The sequence below is a fragment of the Macaca mulatta genome, chromosome 8 (assembly GCF_049350105.2).
Source record: "Macaca mulatta isolate MMU2019108-1 chromosome 8, T2T-MMU8v2.0, whole genome shotgun sequence".
Taxonomy (NCBI): domain Eukaryota; kingdom Metazoa; phylum Chordata; class Mammalia; order Primates; family Cercopithecidae; genus Macaca; species Macaca mulatta.
Genome location: NC_133413.1, coordinates 104,565,246 through 104,578,776, shown reverse-complemented (window position 1 = coordinate 104,578,776; position 13,531 = coordinate 104,565,246). Strand labels below are relative to the sequence as shown.

General features: G+C 39.2%; 1 protein-coding gene across 2 annotated transcripts in view; it reads left to right on the top strand.

The window, feature by feature from the left end:
* The window catches only part of CDH17 (cadherin 17), a 78,767-nt gene that overhangs the window by 27,384 nt on the left and 37,852 nt on the right, over positions 1-13,531 (top strand). For both annotated transcript variants that reach the window (XM_028852777.2, XM_077943862.1), the window contains exons 4-9: positions 4,004-4,138; positions 5,032-5,170; positions 7,451-7,609; positions 7,715-7,914; positions 10,805-10,936; positions 11,255-11,405. In XM_028852777.2, coding sequence (XP_028708610.2) covers positions 4,004-4,138; positions 5,032-5,170; positions 7,451-7,609; positions 7,715-7,914; positions 10,805-10,936; positions 11,255-11,405 — 916 coding nt within the window. The remainder of the gene's footprint in view (positions 1-4,003; positions 4,139-5,031; positions 5,171-7,450; positions 7,610-7,714; positions 7,915-10,804; positions 10,937-11,254; positions 11,406-13,531) is intronic.

The window sequence follows — 13,531 nt, the reverse complement described above, 5'->3', positions numbered from 1 at the left end:
AGTTTTTGTCTAGAAATTTGTCCATTTCATCTAGGTTGTCTAATTTGTGGGAAAATAATTGCTCACAATATTCTCTTTAATACTTTCTATTTCTATAAGGTTAGTAGTGGTGTGTCCTGTTATATTCCTGATTCTAGTTATTTTCACCTTACCTCATGTTTCTTGGTCAGTCCAGCCAAAAATTTTTCACTTTTGTGGATCTTTTCAAATAATCAACTCTGGTTTTGTTGACTTTTCTCCTGTGCTCTTATATTCTCCATTTCATTAATATCCACTCTGATCTTTATTATTTTCTTCTGCTTGCTTTGCTATTCTTCTTTTTCTTGTTTTTTTAAAGTAGAAGATTAGGTTATTTTGGGATTTCATCTTTTTTAAGTCTAAACATTTACAGCAATAGATTTCCTCCAAGTACTGCTTTATCCGCATCCCATAAGATTTGGCATGCTGTGTTTCTTTTTGTTTTCATTTATATCAAAGTATTTTCTAATTTCCCTTTTGATTTCTTCTTTGACCTTTGGTTTTTAGAGTATATTGTTATTTCCACATATTTGTGATTTTCCCAAATTTCCTTATATTATTTTTAATTTTATTCAAGTGTCAAATACTTTGTATAACTTCAATCCCTTTAAATTTATTGAGACTTGCTTATGGTCTAACATATAACCTATCCTGGAGAATGTTCCGTGTGATTGGCTTTTGTTTGGTGGAGTGTTGGGTGTCTGTTAGCTTCTAATTGGTTTACAGTATTGTTCAAGTCTTCTGTTTCCTTATTGATTTTCTATTATTTAAAGTGAAGTCTTGAAATCTTCAATTATTACTGTTGAGTTATTTAATTTCCTTTCCATTCTGTCAGCTTTTCTTTCATGTGTTTTGAGGTTCATTGATAGGTGCATCATATATGTTTATAATTGCTATGGTTTCTTGATAGATTGACCCTTATATCATTATAGAATATCCTTTTTTGTCTCTGAAAATTTTGTCTTAAAGTATGTTTTGTCTGATAGTAGTATAGGTTAATTCTATTCTCATCTTGAAGGATAGTTTTGTTGGATTTACAATTCTTTCTTGGTTACTCTTTTTCTTTCAGCACTTTGAATGTGTCATTCCACTGCCTTTTGATCTCCATGGAAAATCAGCTGTTAATTTTATCACTTTGCATGTGATGAGTCTATGCACTTTTAAGATTCTCTGTCTTTCAAATGTATATGATGTGACTAGGTTTGGATTTCTTTGAATTTATTCTGTTTGGCGTTCATTGTGATTGTTGGATATATAGATTCATGTTTTTCTTAAATTCGTGAAGTTTTGGGTCATTCTGTCTTCAAATAATCTTTCTTCCCCCTTTTTCCTTTCCTTCTGGAACTTTTATTATGTATGTGTTTGTCTGCTTGATGGTGTTCCCACATGAATAAAAATGGGAATCTATTCATTTTTATTCATTTTTTTTCTTTCTGTAATCTCTATTAATCTATTTTCAAGTTTACAAATTCTTCCTTCTGCTAGCTCAAATCTGCTTTTGAACACCCTCTTATGAATTTTTCCTTTCAGTTATCATCCTTGTCAACTGTAGAATTTCTATTTTAAAAATTTCTATTTTTAATATTCTTTATCTGATGAGACATTGTTTTTGAGCTTTAATTCTTTAGAGATGATTTCCTTTAGTTTTTGAATCTATCTAAAATAGATTTTTAAAAATATTTAGTAAATCCAACATCTGGGCTTCCTCAGGGACAGTTTCTGTTGACTTAACTTTTTAATATTTTTGTACATTTCATAATTTGAAAACTGAACATTTTAAATAATGTGATGTGGCAACTCTAGAAATCATATATCTTTCTTTTCCTGGAGTTGGTTGTTGATGCTGTTTGTTTGCTTAGTGACTTTCCTTAATGAATTCTGTAAAGTCTGTATTCTTTGTCATGTCTGGCCACTGAAGTCTCTGCTCAGTTAGCTTAGTGTTCAGCTAATGACTAGATAGAGATTTCCTTAAATGTCTTAAGCCAGTATGTCTCCTGGCATTTACCAAGGGGCACTGTGTGCATGTTGGGACACAACCTTCAACTATGTGACAGGCAGTTTACAACTCTGCCTTCGCCTTTACTTTCTGCTTATGCAGAGCCTCCAAGTCAGCCAGAGGTGAGGGATAGGTCCTTCTCAGGCCTTTCCCAGGCATGCATGCAGCCCTGCTCATGATAGTGACCTTGTAGATTGCCAGGAATATATTAGAGATTTTCAAAGCCCCATATGGACATCTCATTTCCCAGCTTTCCCTTTTAAGTGTTTTGGTCAGCTGCTGCTTTGCTTCAACTGTTATCACAGCCTCAGGCCACTGCAGTGTTGAACAACTGCTGATGGTTGTTTTCAACAAATGCCCCAGGGGAAAAATTGTGTGTAGTGTGTGAATTCTGAGTCAGGTCAAATGAAGATAAGCCTTATAAGTAGGTGTTTCCAGGGAAATGCCAACAGGATAGCTAATGATAGTTCTCTGGTGATGGAGCTTTTGGGAGGCTACAAATGCTTCTCACCCTCTCCATGGTACTGTGGTGTGAGGCTGTTGCTTTCAAGGCTACTTCAGGTCTTAGGAAAGGACCATGGGATTAGGGTGCATTAAAACACCACAAAGCTTGGTTCTCACTGATATTTAGTAGGTTTTTTTTGTTGTTGTTGTTTGTTTTTGTTTTTTTTTAAATAAACATTCCTTGGATTTTGCAAGCATCTGGTTCATTTCACATATTCTGAAAAAATGATATTTACAATTTTTGCCAGTGTTCTCGTTGCTTTTATGGAGGAGCAGTTTTCTGCAGGCCCTTACTCCACCTTTCTCACCGATGTCCAGGTCTTTTTCTTAAAGCACAAAATAGCAACATGTTCATTTATTATATAAACAATATAATATCAACAAACAAACATGCACAAAAACTTTTTAACTTATAATCTTACCCGTTTAACACATCAACTGTTCTTGTATTTTAAATTCCATTTCTTACCTACCGACATGAATTCTTTTGGTACTGTTACAGTCTAGATTTACTCTCAAATTTACTTCTGTTACTTTACATCACTGTTTCTTATGTTTCTTCATAATTTGTAGAATGAACATTTTAATGATTAATATTCTGTCAGGGTCATGTGCCATAATAATTTCACTGTCCTTTTTATGACCCTTTAGGAGTTTTCAACCTTACTGGTGTTATAAATAAAGTTACTTACACTACAAGCATGTACTCGTTTGAAAAAATATTCCCTTAGGGTAAATTCTGTATAGTAATGTTTGCTATCAAAGGCTATAAACATTTTATGCCTCAAGTTATTTCTAAAAGGAATATAGGAATTTATATTTCCATCAACAATATTTCTTTATATTGATACTAACATTGATATTGTTTTTAATTTAATAAAATATATAAAAGTATATTAAAACTTAAGGTTGAACAACTTTTATGTTTTCTTAGTTTTATGTGAATTTTCTGTTGTTGTGGTCTTAAAAGTGATACAGCCATATCTATAAATATGGTGGTCAGTATTTTCTTCACTTCTGAAAAATAGATTATCATATAGCATTTGCATTAAGTTGAAGCCACTTATAAATTGTTTTCCTTAACATTAACATGTCTATTAATCTTTGTCACGATTTTTAGAAGTGCTAAATGACATATTTTATCCTAGCAAGAAATCTACCCTTTTAATGCTTCTTAGAAGCTAGTAATGTCATAGATTTCAGATATTACCAAAAAGTCCCTTTTAACCTCAGCTACAATTTAAAGCATCAGTGACTTTTGTCAATGTATTGAATAATAGTATACGGTTTCTTGAGGAAAATGTATGTTGAATGTTACACAGTTATTGTGCAAACAAACTTTTAGAAGGTACCACTTTAAAAGTTTTGAGGATTTCTTATTTGGTAATTGAACCAGTGAAAATTTTATCTGAAATTGGTGACTTGCTACAAATTCCACAACTTTGTTTTTTCCCTTACAACCTAATCTGTTGCTTTTTTCCCCAGTTTAAGGCCAATCCTCCTGCTGTGACTTTTGAATTAACTGGGGAGACAGACAACATATTCAAGATAGAACGGGAGGGACTTCTGTATTACACCAAAGCCTTGGACAGGGAAACAAGATCCACACATAATCTCCAGGTAAATTGAGACCAGGTGAAGGGATCTAACTCCAACCTCTGCGAGCACCCTTTGTTCTGGAAGTATCGCTGGCATCTTCCTCCCTTGCATAGAATCCAGTTACAACTTTCCTTACATTAATGGCACACTTTGCAATCCTTATATGTCCATTTCTTACCAACTACAGAGAGGTGTAGCAAACATATCCTTTTCCTTAGGCTTTTTAACCAGAGTAACCCCACTTACATTGCCAGGACCCTCTGATGGCATTACTTATCCAAGTAAGACCATGCTTAGGTACTTGGATCAAAAGTCAGCACATCTGTGATACTTCACTGGTCTCTGCCGACGGCTCTTGCATTGGCTTGGGACCCATGAAGAAGGCTGCATCGGCGCTAGGATGGAGCTACTTTGGGCATTGGAAGAAGCAGAAGGAACCAGTAGCCAGAAGCTGACTAAAAAGATCCTTCTCCCTCTCTTTCTCCTTTAGTTTTCACTGTTGGTATCTGAATACCTACGAAAGGCAGAGAGCTAACTATGGAAAAAAGCTTTCTGTCTGGTACTTCTGCTGCAGGCCTTGCAGGCTGACCACCATAATGGCTCTGGAAGAGAACCCGACACTTTCATATTCTCGGGGTCACAGTGCTCTTGTTTCATGGACTCCAGCCATCCAGAATAGACGCATGTTCAGTGTCCAGAACACCCTGCTAATAGAAAGTCACCGTCATTATTAGCCAGGCTTGACTGATACAACCCCTATTTTAGCAGCTCCCAATTTGGGCTTTTGTGAGTTCTTTCTGTCCTACAGTCACCAGGCCATTGGTTCTTTGAGTTCTAATTTCCTTCAAATGATTTTCGGGCATGTGACATGAAGTTCAGTCTCACCAACATGGTTTCCTTTTCCTCAACATCAGGTTGCAGCCCTGGATGCTAATGGAGCTATAGTGGAGGGTCCAGTCCCCATCACCATAGAAGTGAAGGACGTCAATGACAATCGACCCACATTTCTCCAGTCAAAGTACGAAGGCTCAGTAAGGCAGAACTCTCGCCCAGGTAACAGGCAGGGGCCAGAGATATTTATGGAAAGATGGAAGGGTGTCAGGTGGAAGGGGCAGACTTGTGTGGCTAACGGCTGCAGCTGTCACTCAATAAGCACTATCTTACCCACATTTCATACTGATCTGGGAGTTGTTTGACTATCTCTATTGCTCCAGAGCATGGTCTCTCAACGTCTCAACACAGCACTACGTAATGACATCTTGGGTCTGATCATTCTATTTTTGGTCAGAGGCCATTCTGTGCCTTGTAGGATGATTGGCAGCATCCCCCTGACCTCTATCCACTATGTGCCCCCTGCCAAGTTGTGACAATAAAAATGTCTCCAGGCATTGCCAAATGTCCTCTGGTGGGTGGAGGGCACAAAATCCCAGCACTTTGGGAGGCCAAGGCGGGACGATCACTTAAGCCAGGAGTTTGAGACCAGCTTGGGCAACAAAGTGAGATCCTGTCTCTACAAAAAATAAGAAAGTTTGCTAGGTGTGGTGGTGCATGCCTGTAGTCCCAGCTACTTGGGAGGCTGAGGTGGCACAATCACTTGAGCCCAGGAGATTGAGGCTGTAGTAAGTCATGATCACACTATTGCACTTGGTCTGTGCAACAGAGTGAGATTCTGTCTCAAAAATTACCCCCAGTTGAAAAACACTTTTCTAGGGTGATCTTAAAGATACTTCAGAGCTCTAGAACACTCTAGAAAGCTGAGCTTACTCCCCTGTATCTTCTCAGGAACCTCCATTGATATTGTCACTGGTGGTTTCCAGCTCTTTTTTTCTCTTACATCCCATCTATGGCTCAGCCCTTTTCTATGCTACATTGACCTTCTACCTTTCACTTCCACAAGAGCTCTCCATTAAGGAGTGAGTGTGTCCAGCAGGCACCTAGAAAGAAGCATCACCTCCTAAGAGTTGCACAAAACATAAATGAATATTAGACTTCAGAGTTCTCAGAAATATGGTTATACCTATCAACATTTACTGTATTAGAAATTTTAAAGATATTCATTTAAAATAATACTAATCAAGACTTGGGGCCATTTGCATAATCCCACCATCAAGCTTCGCTTCAAGTTACTTAATCTTTTCCTTCTCTTTCTTCAATGCCTGCCTCTGAGAATTCTGGGAAAAAATTCACTTCACTTTACTATGTGGAGTGATGTCCCTGTCCCTGAGGCTGCATACCAAAGACTCACACAAACTCTGCTAAATGTGAAGCCTCCAGGCCATACCTTTTCTATCTTCACTAATAGAATCTGCTAGAGCAGTGGCTCTCAAACTTTTTGGTTTCAGGACTTGTATATTCTCTTAAAATTTACTGAGGACTCCAAAGAACTTTTAGATACGTGGGTTATATCCAGTGGTGTCCTGGTAAAGGCTTAACAGCTATTTTTCTGGGGGGACAAAGCTCTGATTTGTAGAATTTTCCAATTTCCATGTTACAAATACTCCTACCATGGCCTATTTCAAGTACCATGGCCTATTTCAAGTGACCATTGGTATTAATAATTGACGTACAACATTTCTGAAAATTCAACAACTGAGTCTCATGAGGCGTCTCTACTACATCACTGGTTATATCTATCAACATTTACTGTATTAGAAATTTTAAAAAATTATTAATTCATTTAAAATAACACTAAACATGTTTTAATGAAAAATAATTGATTTTAAAGACAAAAATAGTGAGAAAAATGGCATTGCTTTAATCTTTGCAAATCTCTTTAATGTCTGGATTAATAGAAAACACTTGGATTCTCATGTCTTGTTTCTACATTCATTCTCTTGCCATGTGCTAGTTTAGTTGAAGTATACGAAGGAAAATTAGCCTCACACAGATATGCAGTTGGACAAGAAAGGAATATTTTAATAGTATTTTCAGATAACTGGACATTCTTTAGTACTATACCCAAACTTAATAAATTGTGGTTTCCTAAAGATTAGTTGCAAAGTGAAATCAATATCAATGCCATATTTTCCATTCTTTTACACTAAAAGTCATTAAATTATCTTGTACTTTAAATGGATCTTTTACACATACATGACCTTTAGCTTTACAGACCGCTTGAACAGTTTCAGGGACCCTTAGAGGTTCTTGGACCAGACCTTGAGAAACCTTATTTTAGGGAAGGGGAGTGGGATAAATATTTATTTCCACACTGGTGTGAATTGTCCTACCTTTCCCTATTATATATCCACTTTTTACATGGAAAAAGTAGCTATGGTTGGTTTGGGTTTCAACTAATATCTTGTTTTCTTTTTCTGGTTATGTTTTGTTAAACAGGAAAGCCCTTCTTGTACGTCAATGCCACAGACCTGGATGATCCGGCCACTCCCAATGGCCAGCTTTCTTACCAGATTGTCATCCAGCTTCCTATGATCAACAATGTCATGTATTTCCAGATCAATAACAAAACGGGAGGCATCTCTCTTACCCGAGAAGGTATGTTCAGGGGTGCCCTGGTAGGACTGTCTCAGTCAGAAAAAGGGAGTTGGGTCTGTCCCTTCCAGAGATGCTTCCTATTCCCTTCTCCCCTACTTCTCATAGGATCTCAGGAATTGAACCCTGCTAAGAATCCTTCCTATAATCTGGTGATCTCAGTGAAGGACATGGGAGGCCAGAGTGAGAATTCCTTCAGTGATACCACATCTGTGGATATCATAGTGACAGAGAATATTTGGAAAGCACCAGAACCTGTGGAGATGGTGGAAAACTCGACTGATCCTCACCCCATCAAAATCACTCAGGTAGTACCCAAGCCCAAGTAACACTGACAGCCAACTAGAGAAATGGCTTCACTTTGTAGAGACCCACCATAAAGGTCTTCACTGATACACTTATTAGATACATTTTTGCATAGCATGATTATAAAGCAAATTATATAGCCTCTGACCCTGAGTCACTGGACTTGACCATGCCTCATGGGCAGGAAACTTGGATGCAGATACTGTGTTAGGCCATTTTTGCATTGCTATAAAGAAATACCTGAGGTAGGTAATTCATAAAGAAAAGTTTAATTGGCTCATGGTTTTGCAGGTTGTTCAAGCATGGCTCTGTCATTGGCTTCTGTTGAGGGCCTTGGGAAAATTACAATCACAGCAGAAAGCAAAGGGGGAGCAGGAGCATCACATGATGACAGTGGGAGCGAGAGAGTTAGGCGGGAGGTGCCACACACATTTAAGCACCAGGTCTCATGTGAACTCAGAGTGAGAACTCACTTTATCACCTAGGGCATGGTTCTAAGCCATTCACGGGGGATCCGCCCCCATGATCCAATCACCTCCCACTGGGCCTCACCTCCAATACTGGGGATTACATTTCAACATGAGATTTGGAGGGGAAAACATCCAAACTACATCAGATATATACTTTTGCTTTCAGAGAGAACTTCACTCACCCTCACCTTAAAAGTAGACAGCAGTGACGTTTGTTGTTCCCTGTTAGCAGTGTGGGATATGGCTGCCCTGCAGTGGGTCATATATGGTGCACACATTGTATGTATGAACATAGTTTGATTTGGGGGTTGCAAATAGTTTTGAAAGTCTGCTCATTCTTATTGTGGGAAAAATCTTGACCCAATAGACTTGTCCCATCATAGGCTGAGGGACAGAGATAGGACTGGCTAGGGGTAAAAGGATCATAGTAGGGAACCTTTCCCCTTGGAAACTCCCCACACCTGGCATTCTGTCTCCTGTGTGTGCCTCTCCCCTCTGTTCAGATGCTCCTACTTCCCCACCTCTGTGGCATGTGCTCTCACCCTGGGCCCCTTCCTACCTTAGCTCCTGGAAATTCACTCTGGACTCCACCCAGATTTGATATTTTCTGGAAGCCCAGGAAATTTCTCCACATGAAAGCTGTGGGTTAGTGGGACATCCCTGGATTTGGAAGCAGATTAACAAAATCATATTCCTGTTCCATTACTTAAATGACTGATCATAAACAAGTCATTTAACTATTCTGAGCCCCAGTGTCTCATCAATAAAATAGGGATAATGATTCAGTGTTTTGTGAAGATTAACTGCGATAGTATCTGTAAAAGTAGATAAAATTATTAGATATTAAAAGATAAGAAGTACTAGTCTGTAGTTCCCCTAAATTTTTTTAATGCTACTATTGTTGAGTACATTAAATGCTACTATTTAATGCTACTGGAATGGCCTATTCCATCATATTTATTGAGATGGGCCCAGGGACATTTATTTATTGAATGTTGAATTAATGAACTTCAACTTCAGGAGGGAAAGAAAAGGAAGAACAGCAGAAAGAATTCTGATTTCCCAGTTAGAAAGAAAGCATGTCAACACTCATTACCATGAGAATTTCAGATTGGTGGCTTAGACTAAAGTCTTCGTAGCTGTTATTCAAGTTACTCCCATAGGGATTTGTAAATGCTGCAAAGAACTCATGCTTAGTTGACTTGAGGCTGCCAAGAAAACATTCTAGAGTGTCTACCCAATTTTCAGGCCTGGAAAAAATGCTCTGGGTGTTCTGAAACCCAAAAGGAGAGAGGGAGAGAAGGAGGGAGGGAGGGAGGGTGGGTGGAAGGAAGGGGGGAGGAGAGGGAGGAGGGAGGAGGGAGGAGGGGGGGAGGAGGGAGGGAGGGAGGGAGGGAAGGAGGGAGGGTGGGTGGAAGGAACGGGGGAGGAGAGGGAGGAGGGGGGAAGGGGGGTAGGGGAGAGGAACTCAGGCTGAATTTTTAGAACACAAGAGGAGCCCACTTTATAACCAAACAGGTAGTCTTTGCGTGGACAATGCATGATGCTTAAATAATTAGCAAGGGACAAAGTTGCTTCTGTGATACCTTCCCAGGCTGCTCTGAGAATAGTTTATTGTGAAAATTTCAACTAGCAGTAGGACCTTGGGCAAATCACTTAAATTTTTTGTGTCCTAGTTTCTTCATTGTAAAATGGAGATAACAGTAGTCTGTACTTCAGAGGACTGTTTGGAGATTAAATGAGATAACACATAAATATGTTTAGAATTGTGTCTGGCATGTGGCAAACTCAGTAAACATTATTGATATATCAGACCAGGCTCTGTCTATATAGCAAGTAGATTGGTCTTACTTGTGTTATTTTTTATTTTTGCCAGGTTGTTTACAAACAACCCTAGGAATTGGCAGTTATTCTCATCCCTGAAGTCTCTGAGGCTAAAAATTTAGGAAAGGAATGTCCTTATTTTTGTATCATTTGTCTTACTTAATGGCATGGAGAAGATTTCAGAGTGGCCTCTATTGCCCCTGTTCATCTTCATTGTTGAGTGTTAGATGCTCACCATACATCACGGCTTGGTCCTCAGACACTGCCAACTACAAAGTACATTTTGTTTCTTAACTTGATGGTTCATGGATAGAAAGTTTTCACAGTTAGACTTCCAAAAGAAACCCTGTAGAGGGTTTGTGAGGAATTGCTTTAGAGAAGAAACATCTCCTGGTGTGCTTTTTTCGAGCAATATAACTTGGTGGGGAGAAACAGGCTTATTTTAGATTAAAAGTGAAAAATATAATTCAGTTGTTATAAGAAACCACAGACATACAAGGTTGTCAGAGATTTCAAATTGAGAACCAGAAAATTATTTCCTTTCCAGCTCTCTCAGTCCAAATGTAGCTTTCCTCACAACTGACTTTGGGTCCTGTAGGTGCGGTGGAATGATCCCGGTGCACAATATTCCTTAGTTGACAAAGAGAAGCTGCCAAGATTCCCATTTTCAATTGACCAGGAAGGAGATATTTATGTGACTCAGCCCTTGGACCGAGAAGAAAAGGATGCAGTGAGTAAAAGAGAATAATTTCACAGGCGACAAGACAAAGTCCTATGCCCATCTACAGTTGAGAGCAAAATGGATTTTACTTAAAAAAAAAAAAACAAAACACACACACACACACATTTCAGACTCCAGCATATTATTGGTTTTCAAAGACATGATAATTTTCACATAATTCTGACCCATCTCATTTCTTTTATCTCCCAGTTCTAAGTGAATTAAAAATAAGGGAGTAAATGACATAGAAATGAAACAGCGATTTTCTCTGCCTTTGGCAGAGGGTGGTGGGTGAGTCTTGTCTTAACTCTGACTTTCCTGTTGTAGTATGTTTTTTATGCAGTTGCAAAGGATGAGTATGGAAAACCACTTTCATATCCACTGGAAATTCATGTAAAAGTTCAAGACATTAATGATAATCCACCTACATGTCCATCACCAGTAACTGTATTTGAGGTCCAGGAGAATGAACGACTGGGTAAGAAATGAGAGCTGCCTAATGCTGTTTAACTTCCCTGCGTTTCTCTCCTCTGCTGGGTAAAATGTGAGCAGGGGACCTTACTGGGAGTCAATAATCCATGCCTTCTACAGCATAGAGGTTGACTGTACCTTGGGAGTCATGTAGGGACCGTATTTGGGATCAAACGGTATCTGGATAGTATTCTTAAATTGGGGCTTTTATAACTACCACTACCACTACTACCATTATCACTATTATCACCCTTGCCACTATCATTAGTATCACAGCCACCTACACTAGTATCTTATATACATGTATATAGGGATATCGCATTTGCAGGATTTCCCCATACATTATTTGACCTCTAATAATCTCATTAAAGAGACAATCTCATCACATTTGCCAAAGAATTTAAACATTTACACCCAAAGTCAGACACCCTGCAAGAAGTTAGCAATACCAGTGGAAGTTGACTTTTGACCCTTGGGCGCCCCTATCTAAGAAGCTGATAATATAATTCAAGAGGCTGCTAGATGAAGTCAAGTCCCATCTATTTTTATCATTTTTGCTTCGTCTTGCTATGTTTTCTTTTACTGTGTCCTGTGATAGCTTTTTAGTTTTTCTATAGGAACAACTACTGTCAGAACATTATAATTTCTGGGAGTTTTATGGCTTCTCTGGGTTTGGGACAAGGCTTGTCTATTTCCCCCTTGGCGGTGAGCCCCTTGACTGAGCAGACTGGCATTTCTTGAAATGTTTTGTTCTGTTGTGCTGTGTACATTTCAGAGGCTTTACAAGTGTAGCAGCCTCACGACTATCATTTCTAGAGCTTTGCTGCCCTTGTGGGCAGATCCTCCTATGCTTTGTGGACAGGCTTATATTTTCTTTTGGTTCCCCCGCTCCTCACCAGACACCTCTGACAGAGTGGGTGCCTTCCCGGAGGTTTGGTGGGTGCTGCTGGAGTGGTTTGCTCACACTGCTCATTATTTTTCTTCTTGCTGTCAGGTGTCATGTGGCTACCTTTTGTCAGTGTGTTCTGTGTCACTGTGTTCTGTGCAGGTCCTCTCTTTGATTGTTTTCAACTCCTGCCACAACAGGGAGAGTTAGTGCCAGCTTGAAGGATTTCAGTTCATTATAAGGAAGAATCTTCTCACAGTCACAATTGTGTAACAATAGCCAACAAACACGTGTGCCATCACCTTCTTGGGAAATCTGGGATGTTCTGTGACACTGAATAAAGGTGGAAAATCTTGACAACCTTTGTTGACCTGGACATGACACTTCAAGCCTCTTTTACATTGGGCCAAACATGTACTGCATTTGTTACCTATTTCTGCAAAACAGATTGCCCTAAAGCTTGGCAGCTTAAAACAACAAACATGTATTATGTCACAGTTTCTGTGAGTTCGGAATCTGGGTGAAGTTCAGCTGGGTACCTCTAATTCAGAGAGTTCTGAGGGAGAGGGAAAGAGTACAGCAGAGCAGGAAAGGACAGGCAAGATGGAAGTCAATCTTTCTATGACCTAATCTTGGAAGCGATCCCATCACTTTTGCCATTAGAAACAAGTTGCTAGGCCTAGCCTGCACTCAACAGGATGGGGTTATGAAACAGTACAAATATCAGGAGATAGGGGGGTTGCTGGGAGCCCTTTTAGAGGCGCCTACCTCATCTGGGAAGAGGACAGTGCTGGTTTTCTTAAGACTGAAGAAGTCATTGTTGGTAGAATAAATTTTGAAGGGGCTCAGCATGCTATTTGCCTCTCTAAAGGTGAGAATTTATTTCGTAAAAATATTTCAGAGTCTTTAGTGGACCAAGAGTTCTTATAAATCAACTGAGCATATTCTATATGTGTAACCTGAAAAAGGTACAAGACAATGCTCCTACCTTGTGGGGATTTACTGTCTAGCTGAGCTGACAGGACATGAGTAGGTGAAAATATTCACAAATTAAACCTTGATAAAATACTGAATTAGGCCAGGTGCAGTGGCTCATGCTTGTAACCCCACCCAGCACTTTCGGAGGCCAAGATGAGCAGATCACTTGAGAAGAGTTCAAGACCAGCCTGGCCAACATGGCAAAACCCTGTCTCTACTAAAAAAAAAAAAAAAACCTACAAAAATTATCCAGGTGTGGTGGTGCACGC